The sequence below is a fragment of the Cladophialophora psammophila genome (assembly GCF_000585535.1).
Source record: "Cladophialophora psammophila CBS 110553 chromosome Unknown aczJe-supercont1.23, whole genome shotgun sequence".
In the NCBI taxonomy this organism is placed as follows: domain Eukaryota; kingdom Fungi; phylum Ascomycota; class Eurotiomycetes; order Chaetothyriales; family Herpotrichiellaceae; genus Cladophialophora; species Cladophialophora psammophila.
Window position 1 is genome coordinate 291711 of NW_006912944.1, and position 13828 is coordinate 305538.

Genomic DNA, 13828 nt, shown 5'->3' on the forward strand with positions numbered 1-13828 from the left:
GGTGGTCTCCTGGATGCCAAGCGAGGAGTGAAAGTGTCGTCCTGTACTTTCAGAAATGAACATCAACCAAGAATATATTGGAGGAGAGTGAAACGGATGCGCTCAATGATATAATGCTCGACAGTTCCGACTGGCTGTTGGTGGTTCATGGCTCCGTCATTGTCCGCCCACGTTGAAGCGGATAAGGCGTTTGTAGTTGGATCGGCTCAGCTAACCCTTATCAGTCTCACTGAGATCCGAGACGTGGTTTCTGGGGTGGTGGTGGAAGATTACACGATCTTCCCAAAGGCCGGAATGAGTGTTTGAGCTCTGAGAGGCTGTTAGCAACCAGAATGAAGAAAAAGGACCAATCAATACTCACAGCCAGAACGAGAACACGAGCTTTGGGCCAGTCATGAGCATTTTGGGGATAAGGCCCTTGAAGAAACTCGTCACGCCTTCGTTTTTGATCATGCTCGTCATAATGCGAACGCCAGACTCTGGGTTGAGATGGTCTCGAGACTGAATACGAACTTTGATCACATCAAGAGGGCTGGAGACAATGAGGCTAGCCGATGCCCCTGCGATGGAAGCGACAAAGTTTTGACCCCATGTAGCTGCATTGTAATCCTCGAGCTTGAAGAGGTATTCTTTAGTGAACGACGAGCCTCCAAAAAGAGCAAAGGAGCCCGGTGCATTTCGAGCACTGTGCCATGTTAGTGTCGCAAGAACTGAACGCCCACAGATTCGTCGGGTCTGCTCTTACACTGTCCACCCCGCGCCCCTGTACAACCCCAGACCCTCCTCCCTCACAATCTGGATGAATCCGCGGGAACGAAAATATGCTAAATTTGTTTGCGCCCGAATTTTTAATACGTCGAGGGGAAGCAGCAGTCCCACTTCGCCTATGCCGATGAGAGAGCCAGCGGTCGCGCTGAGCATTGCTTTGCCGGTCCCTTTGCCGAAGGCCTTGTCGAAATCTTGGGCGTGATGCTGGGTTAGGTAGTCGCGCACAAAGGGCTGACCGCCGTATTTATATATCCTCTGCAAGATCTTGTAACCTGCTGCATATCCTAGACCCGGGAAGAGGGATGCGAACTTCGTGAGGACGGGGGCTGAGGCGGACTCTCTGAAAATGACGGTATTGAGGGCAGAGATCGAAGCCACCTGCAAACCGTCAGTCGGCGCGCAGTATTCGAGGTCGGAATGGGGGACGTACTCTTGTTGCATTGTTCATCAGCCTTTTCGCGATGGTGTCAACGGGGTGGAAGACCAGCAGCTCAGCGACTCCAGCAGAGCCTGCGTTGCCGACGGATTAGCTCAGGCCAGCCACAAGTAGACAGAGATATGCCATTACCTGACCCCAGGAGCCGGGCAAGCCCTGATTCTGTCTTGTAGGTTTTACCGGGCACAGCCAGAGCTGGCGCCATAGCAGGAGGTGACATGATGGAAGGACGAGGCGCAACGGATTGCGCGCAGAGATGAGTGAGGTCGCGGTCGAAAACGATGGGACTCGGTGATCAGAAAATGCCAGGAAAAATCTTGTCTATGTCAACTCCAGTACTGATGTATCAAATGAGAGCTGTGAGGTCTAAAATTTTTTGGCGCAGAAGAAAACATGTGCATTGAGAAGAAAAAGTTCGAGGCTCAATAAGACTGCGTCGGGAAACGAGGGCGGGTCCATCCGCTTTCTTTGGGGAGGAGAGTGGTGAAAGACCCTGGCCCGGCTTTGAGTTTTAGTTCGTCCTTATCTCCGGCAGCCTTGCCAAATACAGAGGGGTACGGAGGACATGAAACAACTACCACAAGGCTGTCGGCTAAAGAATATCATCTTTCATTCATCTGGCCATATCTACTTCATGCTCGCTCGCTATGCAACTTGCATCCATCTGGAAATAGCCCACTAACATTTCCCCAACCCACAGCTGCATGCCTGGTCCACCAGGACAGCAACCTTTGAACGAATACAATCACATCTAAGTGATAAGCAGTTTCTTCTCCGGCGCCACAGGCATGTTATCTTCCTCGGCTTTTCGTTTACCAAGTATTGAGGTAGAATAGTCCCCTAGGCAAGATGAATGATAATATCGGCCCCCAACTTGAACTGCGTCTTTCCAAATAAAATCCTGCACTTCCTCGCTCCATTCACTTTTGAACGCCTCCTGATCTATTGGACAGGGCAATGATCGCATAACTGGATCGGCCGGCACTCGCACAAAATCTTGGGGTTTCTTCTTCTCGGCCACCCCAGCTCCATTTATCGCATGACCATTTGAATCCACCGGCCCAGCATCGTCGTCATACTCTCTGCTGGCGATCCATTCTCGCTCATCCACATACCAACTGCGGTTCTGACCCCGCTTCTCCGCTTCCAGCATTCTGGCCTTGGTCTTGAAGTGCCAGTCGAGGTGCCTAGCCTTCTTCTCTTTCCCAGCCTCGTCCGCCGTGAACCTTCTCCCACAAGTACTGCATTGATTTGGGCGAGCGTTGAGGAAGATGGAAATCATCTGGCGTCTGGGTATCCTGATTGAAGCCGAGGTAAGTTTCACCTCTGCTGTTGCATCTGGTGTAAGTGTAGAGAAGGGCGCCATGGGTGGAGTCACTCCTGGAGGAGGCGTTGGTGCTGCTGATAAGAGCCCTGATGCCCGGAGCTGAGCTATGAGCGGATTCTCGGTCGGCGGAGGAGGGGCGGTGGTGGTATACTGTGGAGTACTCACGCCAGATTGAGATGGTGGATAATAGCTCGGCGGCTGTACCGCTTGCTGTTGACTGAGAGTCGTTCGAAGTAGCTCTGCAAGATTCGTACTGTTGAACAAAGCCGTCGGAGGAGGGGCAGGAGTTGGCCCTTGCGCAGTTACTTGCGTATGTTGAATGAGTGGTTGTGGAGGGACATAAGCTGTATGTAGGGGGATGTTGGGCACCGGCGCTTGCGTCACAGGTTGGCGGCTGATGGCCATCTTTTCTGTCATCTTTTGCATAATGGTGTTTCGAATGTCAACCAAGTCGCTTTCCGAGGCATTACCACTGTCGAGGATTTCTTTCAGTGTTTGCAGACTAGCCAATTTGCGTTGGGCTCCTGCATCCATGGGATGGGTGGCACACTCGATTTTAGCATCGGTGGTGAGATCGTCGATGTCCGCGTGTAATTTCTGCAGATCAACGGCACCCCCAGAGACAAGGGGGGGCTGAGGAGCCGGGGGCAAATATTGGGGTGTATGGGACGTGGGAGGTGGTTGATAGTAGGGGTTCGGAGTTGGCTGAGGTGGATAAGGCTGGCTGTATGTCGCTGGTGGCCCTGGAGCATATAGTTGTTGGGGCACGGCAGGCTGTGGTTGCGGACTTCGAATATGCGAAGGGATATTTGGAGCGAACTGAGGTAAAGTCTGGGGAGGAGTTGGTGTATGGCGGTATGGTTGTGCAGAAGGCACCCTGGCAGGCTGACTTTGGATGGGGGTCGGCTGATGTCGATGAACTGAGGGCAATTGACCTCGAAATTTGTTTAGACTGTCAACAATGGTCTGGGTACTCGCGATGGGGAAGACGGGGGTGGTTGATAGAGCGCCCGGGACCGGTTCTCGCCAGGTCTTCAACATTTCCTCCAGCTTTCGCCGCACTGCCCCATCAACTTGAGAATATGCCAGCATGAAGATCTGGTGGAGGTTACGGCCAAAGTAGACCGTGTACGGAGACCCGACATTTTTGGCAATAGAATCCAATACGTACAGAGCCGGCAATTTTCGAGCGGGAGGTGCCTGTCAGAGGATTAGTCGTGACCTTGAACGTCTTCAAACAGCAATTGCACGGGGACAAGAAGATGAGAAGGCCATGAAAAGGCAACTGACGTACTCTGTTGATGTGGTTTTGCAGCACCCGGGAGATTGCTTCGGCATGTTCAGTGTTCTCTTTTGCGATCAGTGTCAAGTTTGAGATCTGATATCTGTCGTTGGTCACCAGGTCCTCCAAAGAGTTCTTATAGTCTTCCGCGACCTCATCCGACGGTAGACCAGACATGATGAGAGAAGGAGATTGGAATCGCAAACGGAGAGTAGGAAAGATTGAAAGGTAGCGGAGGTCCAGGTCAGGACTCAGGACTCAGGACTCGAGCTTTGAACGAGTCAAACGGGCATGCGGCGAGGCAAGCAATGAATGACTCTTTTGATGTCAAGCAGCGACTGGAGCCGTCAGACACGGATGCGCCTGAGCATGGTAGACAGCAAAAGGAAAAAGCGTCGTGGTATCTTTTGGCTATCTACAACCCTTCAGAGTGACACCCGATATGTTATTCTGCTTCTTTCTTCTTGCTCCAGTCCAACGCTCCAGCAGCCCAGAATTCGATGGTGATCCACCCCAGACAGCTCTTCAGGGTCTTCAAGTCATGACCTGCCGCAAGTAGAGAGACTAGGGATAGATACAAAGCCGAGTTCGACCAGGAGATCGGTGTTCAAGTAAGCGTCGAATGAGCCGCGCAGTGAGGATGTGAAAGGGTTGTGATGAAGTGGAGAAGTAGCAAATCGTCTCTGGTCACACGGTGACTGGATGGACCAAAACTGAGGGAGCACTGTCTCAATACCAATTCGACCACACTAACAAGACAAAGGGGATGAATGGCAATATGGGTGCGACGATGATGGGCAGAGGAGATGACGTGGTGAGACGAGAGAAAAGAGGGAATCGAAGGGAAGAGAAGGGAGTTGGAAGGAGAGCAGGGGAGACGCGGGAAGGGAAATGGATGGTTGACGCAGGCGGCAACTGTCAACTCAACCGTCAAACCTCCGCAGCCGCCGGATCTGTCAGAAGAGCGACAAAAGCCACTGCGTCAAATCCGCAACCGTCTCCTGCCATTCCGAAACTCCCACCTAACTTCACAAAATTACGGAGTAATATCTCTCGACAACCTATATACCGGTACTCATTTCTGTCCATCACCGCAACGCTCATAGCACTGCTCCAGAGATCAGCTCCCGCTCTCTAGACTCTGACTGATACAATTTGAACACCCGAAATGCGTCTACCGATCCTCTTCTTACTCGCCTTCGTCGCCGCAGTATTCGCCCTGCCTCCACCGCAGAAACCCGTTGTGGTGTCCTTTCCAGATAACACTCCATCTTCCATCATCGATAAGGCAATTGCGGAAATCGAGAAAGACGGTGGTGTCATAACGCATGAATATTGTGAGAATTTATTCCTTCACACCGCTTCGGCGCCTTGCCGAGGGCTACGCTGACTCTGTGACAGCCCTCATCAAAGGATTCGCAGCCAAAGTTTCAGAAGTCACACTCAATAAAATCAGTGCACTGGCTGAAGCGTATTCGCCATATATTGAGGACGACTACGTGGTCAACATTGACGGCTCGACGAGTTCCGCTCAATAGAAGGAGGAATCTCAAGGAGGGAGATGCACATATGACGAGGTGTTCTGGATCATGAATTGAGATAATATCACGAACTGAAAGCAACGAAAATCTGAATACGATAGCATGATTGGTGTGAAGGCAACTTTCTTGTAGGGCCGCCATGTTGTTGGGAGGCATTGTACGAAGTCATAGAGCACTCCGTACCTCACTCGCTAGAGAAATCATTGACAATTCAAAAGTATTGAACTGCTCCATATCATGTACATTGCTTCTCATGTCTCTGTACTAGATCTCCTACCCACGGGAAAAGTGTCAAATGCTCATGGGGTGATATTGTTTGACGAAAACAATGAACGGTCGACGTCATGGTGTTGATTCCCTCGTGCCTCTGCCTCCACAGCCTTCGGCGGAAGTAACGCGCCCCAAACGTTTTTCGCGTCTTCACTATTCCTCATCCTGAAACCATGGGGCCACTCATTGTGTTTGGACCCGTCGCAGCTCAGCAGTCAGTGCAATAATGAAATGCTATCAACATAAACATATTCCTCTCCCATGGCGACCGAAGAAGCCATTGCTGCCGGGCTTATCGACTGGATCAACAGTCTCGCAGTCGCGGACCCAGTTTACACCGTAGACGACTTCACCAATGGCGACCTCATATGGAAGGCTCTTCGTATGTTTGAGTCTTTGCAACGATCGCGCAAGTTCTCTAACCTCTTCCCAGAGCAAATCGACCGCTTCAGCTTTCCTGGCAAACTTCCAGAAGACCCCGAGACCGATCAATGGATCAACAAGTGGACCAATCTCAAACACATTTACGATGCGCTCTCCATCTTCCTCGTCGAGGAATGTGGGCAACGACTGCCTCTGCCTGGTGGTCGCCCTGACCTGAAGGCTATAGCCCAGTCCTCCTCTCTCACTGACACCGTCGCTCTCCTGAAGCTCCTCGTGGTGGCTGCCATCAATTGCGCCGACCGAATTGACTACTTGAAGCAGATGCAGGAGCTGGCAGAGTCAACCCAGGAAGTTTTGATGCAGACAGTGCAAGAGGCGGGAGAAGATGGAGGGGAAGCTGACGAGGCTGGTGTGGAAGACCTGAATGATCAAGTTCATGGAGACCTTCTCAGCTCTCCTCGTCATTCTACAGAGATGGAATCCGTCCTTGAATCAGAAGAGAGACTAGGCAAAGTTATTGCCGACAACCAGCGGATAGCATACGAGAAGCGCGAACTCCAGAAACAGCTCGGCGAGTCGTATTCGCGCTACGAGAAACTGCAAGAGCGTTTCGTCCAAGCCCAAGATGATCTGAAAGAGTCCAACGACCGCTTAGCTGCAATTCTTGCGGGGAAGTCAGACATTTCGAACCGGCCACTAGACTCCAAACACGACACCCTGATCGCCACTTTAGAGAATCGGGTACTCGAGACCGAATCTGAAGTGGAGGACCTACGGAAGAATAACGAGGTTCTCAAAATCAAGGCTGAGAAGGCCCAAAAGCTGCAGGATGATTACGATGAGATGAAGATCGAACGAGATCGTCTGGCTCGGAAAGCAAATACTGCGGAGAAATACAGACAGAAGCTGGAAGCCAGCCAGGACCTTGAGAAGGACAATACGAATCTCAGAGCTAAAGTGACGGAATTGCAGAATCAACTGAAGCAGTCCGACTTTGCTCAGGCGAGCTCGAGTGATTTGCATCGAGAGATTGACGAATACCGTCGGCTCCTACCTAGCATTGAGCAAGAAAGATACGAGTTAAACGAGATGAAGAAGAGGCTCGAATTTGATTACCACGCACTTGAAGCACGGTATCATGACACTGTTGAACAATTATCTCGACAGAATCATGCTTTGGAAGACTTACAAAGCAGACTGCGTGACTACGAAGAGGGCATCCCCACAGCACCAAGAGAAGAAAGGGCTCCAGACCCGGTCAACAAAGACTTTGAGAAAGAAGAAGCGGAATTCGCCGAGTCAGAAGCCCGTCTCGCCGCCGCGTTACTGAATGGAGGCACCATCTCTCCAAAGGCGAACGATACAGATCTTATCTTTCCGAGGGACGCAGAAACAACCATCCCTGGCCTTGAAGATAAGGAGAGCATCTCTGAAGATGAGCTGAAGGCAATCATGTCTGCTATGCGTGCGCAGGCACAAGCCGGAACTGCCACGGAACGAGAATCGTCTCTGCGCGCGCAAAAGAAGCTGATCGGGGCAATCGAGCAGCAAAGGACCAAGAACAAGCTCCTACTCGCGCACGTACAAAAACAGGACCAGACGATTAAGGACATGCAGAGGAAGATCCAACATGAAAGTGAATCTCAAGAAGCTGAAAAAGATGTCGTACCTCCCCCCGTGCCAAAAGGTACGGCAGCTAGCTCTTCCTACTCGCTGGATGAGGGATCCGAAATTGAACGACTCACAAAACAAAACATTATTCTTCAACGCGAACTCAAACTCATGGCTTCGGCGTGGTACGATCAAAATCTGCGGCTTGCGAGCACGAGCTCAGCTGCGTCGGGGCGGAGTCGAGGAATCGGTAATGCTGGTGAGCCGCGAGGATTTCTGGGACGGCAAAGGCGGAGGGTTGACGCTGCCGCCTTTGGAAAATTTTTATGAAAGAAATTACTTAGCAGAGGGAGAGGTATGGAACGCTCTGCTCTTGAAGGGCATTGCGCTCAGATACAGGACTATACGACAGGATTGAATGACGAGACAAGTTTCACGCATCCTCAGCGTTCACATTCATGGAAGTTGGTCCCACTATGCCCATTATTCCGAAGGAGTAACATTTCCCAAAGCCTACGCTATCCGATGAGGCACGTCAGGGTCTGTACTGGCCACGCCCAGGTAGACATGGAAGATATTGTGACCCTCGCGGTCGCTACAGCGGGAGAAAATCAACCTGCTCAAGCAACAAAACAAACGGGACTACAGCGTATACGAGCACAGCGGCCTGCTCACCCACAATTATAGACGCCAGACATTATACACCAAGTTTTCTCTATAGAAATTCTTGCATTCAACCTCAGGGCCGAGAGATGCATTGTAATGCTTTCTGCCACACAATCCGCATCCATTTCACAGAACTTGGTATTCTCGATTTGTTCCTGTCATCTCCGCTGCGTCTCTCTACGCGCTGCGCAGTTGGTCCCCGTGTCCCCCTTCCTACGAGAATAAAGCAGAAATACCTCCCGGTGGACCGTGATCGGCAATAAGTGTTTTGATTCACATGGAAAGATCTCTTTACGCCTAATGTCCCATGCAGCCACGGTCGTTTCTAGAAGCGATATAGGACAGGATGCGATCGTCGAGACCACGACTCTTTAACAGACCTACAACTTTGGAGATAATCCAGTAACACGGAAATGGCACTACTTTCACTTAACAACTGGATTGTTCTACATCCTGATCCGACAATCCTGTAACTCCGGAAAAGATCATTGCTCGGCAAATGAGCATACGGACTGCTATATCGCGATGGCGCCTGCTCTATCACCCAGGTGCCTTCCAGCCAGCAACATTCGACCAGAAGGGTAGGACGAAGCTCGAAGCTCGATTCCACTTATGTTCGATTACTTCTGAGCCTCCTCAACCTGACGCACTATCGCTCGCATCTATCATATCCAATTTGTTATGCCATCCATAGAAGTTCGCCACAGTCCCGAATATCTCAGCTCACCCTCGTTTGATACAGAAGTCTTAACAGCCACGTAGCACATTATCCCTGGCCTTCCCACGTCTCTATCCTTTGAGCTCGCAGCATACTGAGACCCAAAGACTTCACCTGATCGTGTGCCTCCGAGTTGTCACTATGAAGGGCATCCGAGACAAGTCAACCAGATGCCTCTACACGGCTGAGATGTCACTATGGAGATTCGAATGTCTTTGTCGGCACTGTGGCAATCAGTTGAAGACGGAGATTAAAGCTGCCCGGGATGCGCTTCGTCTTACCGTCCCATGGCGCAGTTCCAAAGTCCACAAGATGGCCAAGCACAAGTACAACCTAGATGTTGATGATATCTATGTCTACGAGGTCGAGTTCGTCGGAGAAAATGACCGGTGTCTGCGGGATTGCGCAATGAGTGGCTCCAATGGCACGCCTGAAGAAGATAGCGACATCGATACAGAAAACGACGCGGATGCTGAAGGGGGAGACAGCGAGGATGAAACCTCGTCCATGCATGACAGCACTAGTTCCCAAGACTCGGGGAAATCAACACTCTCTGATGCTGTCTCGTTTTTAGATCCCATGGATGGAGACACGGGAATCTCCTCGACTTCAGACTGCCTTGACTGGGCGGGTTTTGACAGGCAGAGGGACTGTTCTTCCCCTTCCTCCGAAGTGATCTGGTCAGATACCCCCACTATAGAGACTCCACCATGGGACTCGCTCAACCTGGCCTCCTCAAGTTCTTCAGATGAAACCGGATCCGTCTTCAGCGACGACACTATTATCAGCAGTTGGACGACCCGTGGTGAAGATGGATCTGCCGATGAGGACGACTCTCGAATTTGTCCCCGACGATGTCTCGACCTCGAGGACATGGAAGACTGGAGCATTGATGGATGCGGAAACCTGTGGCCAATGATATTTTGAGATGTGCAGCTGTTGTTTTGATCAGTCGAGGCGAGCGACAGAGGCGATGAGTGCATTGTCCCATGCTGGTCAGCCCCGGGATGTGTTTTACCTTCTGGTGTGGGAATTACGGCCTTCTTCTATGAGATATATGTAATAATAAACTGTATTTGCTAGGCCTTGGCTGACTGATTGGAGCTGCTCCGTTAATCGGCCTGTTTCTCCAAACCACCAGCATTCTAATAAGTGTGTAAACTCCATCGAATTAGCTTGTGGGGAAACCAACAAGAGGCCTCATTGTCGAAACCAAGCGACAGAAGTCTTGCCATTGATTTAAGATTCCAGCCTGGGTCAACGTGCACCACAACAATCTGCAAGAAGCTTTGATTCAACGATGGGCTCATCAAGTAAACAGGAAGTCTACGTGACAGTATCTGCCCTCGAGGCAGGACAACTCACTCTGCCTGAGCGTCTGTTCATCACCGACGCCGATCCCGAGAAGAGAGCCACCGTTCCTTCTTTGTCGTTTCTGATACAGCACTCTTGTCCAGATGGCAAAGTTACCAAGTTCGTCTTTGACCTGGGGCTCAAGCGTGATCTATCGAAATACCCGCCCGCACAACAAGCACATATTGCCAACCGTCAACCCACCATCCTCCATCCAGACTGCGCCGACAGTCTGCGCGCAGGCGGCCTCGACCCGGCCAAGGATATTGACATTGTCATGTTATCCCACGTCCACTGGGACCATGAGGGCACTCCGGACGATTTCCCCAACTCTCAGTTCGTCGTTGGCTCGGGCACACTGCACTTACTGAAGAATGGAGCGCCGCCTCACTATCCAAAGGAGATCTTCAATCCAGATCTGCTACCCAGGGATCGCACGTCCGAGCTACCGCCAACGAGCAACGAAAGTACCACCGCTGCGAAGTCACAGACGAAACATACATGGCAACCCTTCGCAGGATTCCCTCACACAGTCGACTTCTTTGGCGACGGCAGCTTATACGTTGTCGACTCTCCAGGACATTTGTTTGGACACGTCAACCTTCTCGCACGTCTCAGTCACACGAAATGGGTATACTTGGGTGGTGATTGTTGTCATGATCCGCGCATCTTGACGGGTGAAAAAGACATTGCACTATATGATGACGGACACGGCGGGTTGAGGTCCGTACATGTGGATACGGAGAAAGCCAAGGCTACTCTGGCAAAGATTGGACCGTTACTAAAGAAGCCGTGTCCCGTGTTTGAAACCGCAGCGAACGGAGAGCAAGTGGAGGTGGAGGTGATTGTTGCCCATGATAAGGGGTGGCGGGAGGGGAATAAGAACAGGTTCTTCCCTGGAACTCTGTAAAGGAATCTGGGAAGAGATATTCCGTAGTAGAGCCTCAAATATGAGAACCGGGAGTATTTGATCCCAGGTTGTCAAATGGACGACCAACGCCTTAGAAATTATAGCTAAGCCCCTTTTGTTACTGCTCTAGTCTCGGTCCCATCTCCTGCAGCGTATCTGAGCCTGGATGACTTTACTCTTCCGCCTTCCACCCTATGGGAGAAGGAATGACCATGCGGGATTAAGGCAAAGGATATACATGACGGTGTGTTTCCTGTCCGTCTCTAGGTGCGAGCATTCGTTGCTAGATAATGCAGGTTACACATTCGCGCGAGAACAGTAAGCCAAGTGACTTGAGTGCCATCGACAGGCCCCAGCTTCCTCGCTGGGAGCGTTTTGGGTATGGCTGATCTACATCTTTGACCTTCAGCGCTGTTTGAGGCGATCCTTGGGCTCACTGCTCGGTCTCTAACCCCCCCTGAAAATCAAGCCTTGTGAGCTCCAAGAAGGGGAGCTTTGGAGGAATTTGACACATGTTCCCCCTGGCCCACCCCTGATACCCCTATTCTCTGACTTTTTGTCGATGAATCTTTGACATATTTTCTCCTATCCATTCCCCCTCAGAGACCGTCTTTCACGGGTTCTGTGCTCGGACACGTCTTGTGCCTAGATATTGGAGAAAGATTCCCCAACCCCACACTCATGAAGGGGGCTTTGCAAGTCTTTGACACCACCAGCCTCGGCTGATCCCCCAACATTGTCATCCCCCCTCCCCGACATCCTCTTGTGCGGTCCCTTTCTCCAACCACACCGTTCCACCTGGAAGAACGGAGTCTTGTGGGTAAGCGGTGCCCCCAGGAGCATTCTTTGTTACATTTCATACTAAGCATCCGCATCGCAGTTGCCGCACATCGATCCATTCCATTGGAGTCTTCTCGGCCTCGACTCCGAGGAGCGGAGTGGTCCAGCGTTCGTGCCGAAAAGGGCCAAAAGCATGTCGACGACACGTTTTGATCGTCTCAGAACACCATCTTGCATAATACGTAGAGCGAGACGAGGCTGACATACATTGTCGAAAGTAAAACAGGAAAACCGCTTCAGTGACTCTCAAGTACAACAATATCGCCAGAGACAATACGACCTGAGAGAGCGACATCCTCGACAACATGTCTTCTCCACAGGATACCGTCGCGTTCATCGGTAAAGAGTCCAAGTACTTCAATATGGTCATCATGCACCTCTTCTAAGAACATTCGCATAGGCATCGGCGTCATGGGCTACTCCATGGCCGTAAACCTGCGCGCCAAGCTGCCCTCCACCTCGACCCTCCTGATCTGTGACGTCTCGCAAGCCGCGCTGCAGAAATTCCAATCCGAAAACTCTTCCAATGGCCCCATTGAGGTCGTGTCCAATGGCTATGAGGCGATCAAACGAGCCAATACCCTAATAACCATGCTCCCTACAGCCGCGTCGGTAGAGAAAGTGTATCTAGACCCGGAAACAGGGGTGATTCAGGGCGCAATCGACGCCTCCAAGAACGGAGCACCCCAGACGAAGCTTACAATGGAATGCGGCACGATCGAAACGGCTACCATCTTAAAAGTCGCAGCCGCGACAAAGGATGCAGCTCCTAAACTCGCCTCGGGAGCAACGCTCGACTTTGTCGACGCGCCCGTCAGCGGTGGACCCATGGGCGCAGAGGCGGGAACCTTGACGTTCATGGTGGGTGCCACCACCAAAGACGCCTTCGAGCGGGCAAAGGAGTATCTCCAGCACATGGGTAAGAAGGATAGTATATTCCATTGCGGCGACGTCGGTGCAGGGACCGCGTTCAAAGTGATCAATAACTACTTGTCTGCAATCACAAGTCTAGCCGCGAGTGAAGCATTGAACATTGGCTCAAAGATGGGCCTGGATCTCAAATTGCTCACAGACGTGATCAACGTCAGCGGCGGACAATGTTGGGTCACATCCCAGTCCAACCCTGTCCCGGGAATCCATGCGAACGCCCCCGCGAGTCGCGGCTACGAAGGCGGCTTCCGGATTGAACTGTGCAAGCACGTCTTGGAGATGGGATCCTCGTTGGCGGAAATGGTGGGCGCGAGGACAATCCTGGACAAACCTACTTTGGCAGCGTTTGAGGATGCTATGACTGATCAGAGGTATAAGGGCAAGGATGCTCGTGTTGTTTACAAGTGGTTGAACGATCAAGGGCGGTGAGGGAAGGAGGTCAATGGAGAGACGGATTGAGGCGGAATTTCTCAACCGAGACCAGAACAAGCAAACTGAACCTGATAAAAGTTTCATGTCATCCGCATTAATGTCGCTGTTATTCTCTACATTCGCCAGGGTCCAGAACCAGCACCCGGTGCTCTGCTATGGCGTGCCACCTCACAGGTTCAGGTCGCTGATATTGTCATTGACGACGGAGAACGCCTGATGAGCTTATCAGCGCACGTATGTTGATGCTAATGGCACTATCGTTTCAAGAGCAGATTAAGCCGGAGGCCTGCTTCGGCAGTATTCGAGCCCGAGTCAGGTTTTCGGTCCTTCCTGGTTCCAGCATCGATTACTACCCTCGTC

General features: G+C 51.5%; 7 protein-coding genes across 7 annotated transcripts; 5 read left to right on the plus strand and 2 right to left on the minus strand.

The window, feature by feature from the left end:
- Window positions 1–357: 357 nt before the first annotated feature.
- A1O5_11076 (uncharacterized protein) lies at window positions 358–1424 on the minus strand (the record flags this gene model as incomplete). Its single annotated transcript, XM_007751649.1, has 4 exons — window positions 358–685; window positions 746–1146; window positions 1199–1278; window positions 1337–1424. The coding sequence occupies 4 exons, from the start codon at window positions 1422–1424 to the stop codon at window positions 358–360; spliced, it is 897 nt and encodes a 298-aa protein (XP_007749839.1).
- A 531-nt stretch (window positions 1425–1955) lies between these two features.
- Window positions 1956–3990, minus strand: A1O5_11077 (uncharacterized protein; the record flags this gene model as incomplete). Its single annotated transcript, XM_007751650.1, has 2 exons — window positions 1956–3731; window positions 3826–3990. The coding sequence occupies 2 exons, from the start codon at window positions 3988–3990 to the stop codon at window positions 1956–1958; spliced, it is 1941 nt and encodes a 646-aa protein (XP_007749840.1).
- A 991-nt stretch (window positions 3991–4981) lies between these two features.
- A1O5_11078 (uncharacterized protein) lies at window positions 4982–5351 on the plus strand (the record flags this gene model as incomplete). Its single annotated transcript, XM_007751651.1, has 2 exons — window positions 4982–5150; window positions 5215–5351. The coding sequence occupies 2 exons, from the start codon at window positions 4982–4984 to the stop codon at window positions 5349–5351; spliced, it is 306 nt and encodes a 101-aa protein (XP_007749841.1).
- Window positions 5352–5885: 534 nt separating this feature from the next.
- A1O5_11079 (uncharacterized protein) lies at window positions 5886–7949 on the plus strand (the record flags this gene model as incomplete). The annotated part of the gene is made up of 2 exons (XM_007751652.1): window positions 5886–6006; window positions 6058–7949. 2 exons carry the CDS (start codon window positions 5886–5888, stop codon window positions 7947–7949), a joined length of 2013 nt encoding a protein of 670 aa, XP_007749842.1.
- A 1366-nt stretch (window positions 7950–9315) lies between these two features.
- A1O5_11080 (uncharacterized protein) lies at window positions 9316–9930 on the plus strand (the record flags this gene model as incomplete). Its single annotated transcript, XM_007751653.1, has 1 exon — window positions 9316–9930. One exon carries the CDS (start codon window positions 9316–9318, stop codon window positions 9928–9930), a length of 615 nt encoding a protein of 204 aa, XP_007749843.1.
- A 373-nt stretch (window positions 9931–10303) lies between these two features.
- A1O5_11081 (uncharacterized protein) lies at window positions 10304–11266 on the plus strand (the record flags this gene model as incomplete). The annotated part of the gene is made up of 1 exon (XM_007751654.1): window positions 10304–11266. One exon carries the CDS (start codon window positions 10304–10306, stop codon window positions 11264–11266), a length of 963 nt encoding a protein of 320 aa, XP_007749844.1.
- Window positions 11267–12411: 1145 nt separating this feature from the next.
- Window positions 12412–13465, plus strand: A1O5_11082 (uncharacterized protein; the record flags this gene model as incomplete). The annotated part of the gene is made up of 2 exons (XM_007751655.1): window positions 12412–12445; window positions 12507–13465. The coding sequence occupies 2 exons, from the start codon at window positions 12412–12414 to the stop codon at window positions 13463–13465; spliced, it is 993 nt and encodes a 330-aa protein (XP_007749845.1).
- Between the last annotated feature and the right edge of the window lie 363 nt (window positions 13466–13828).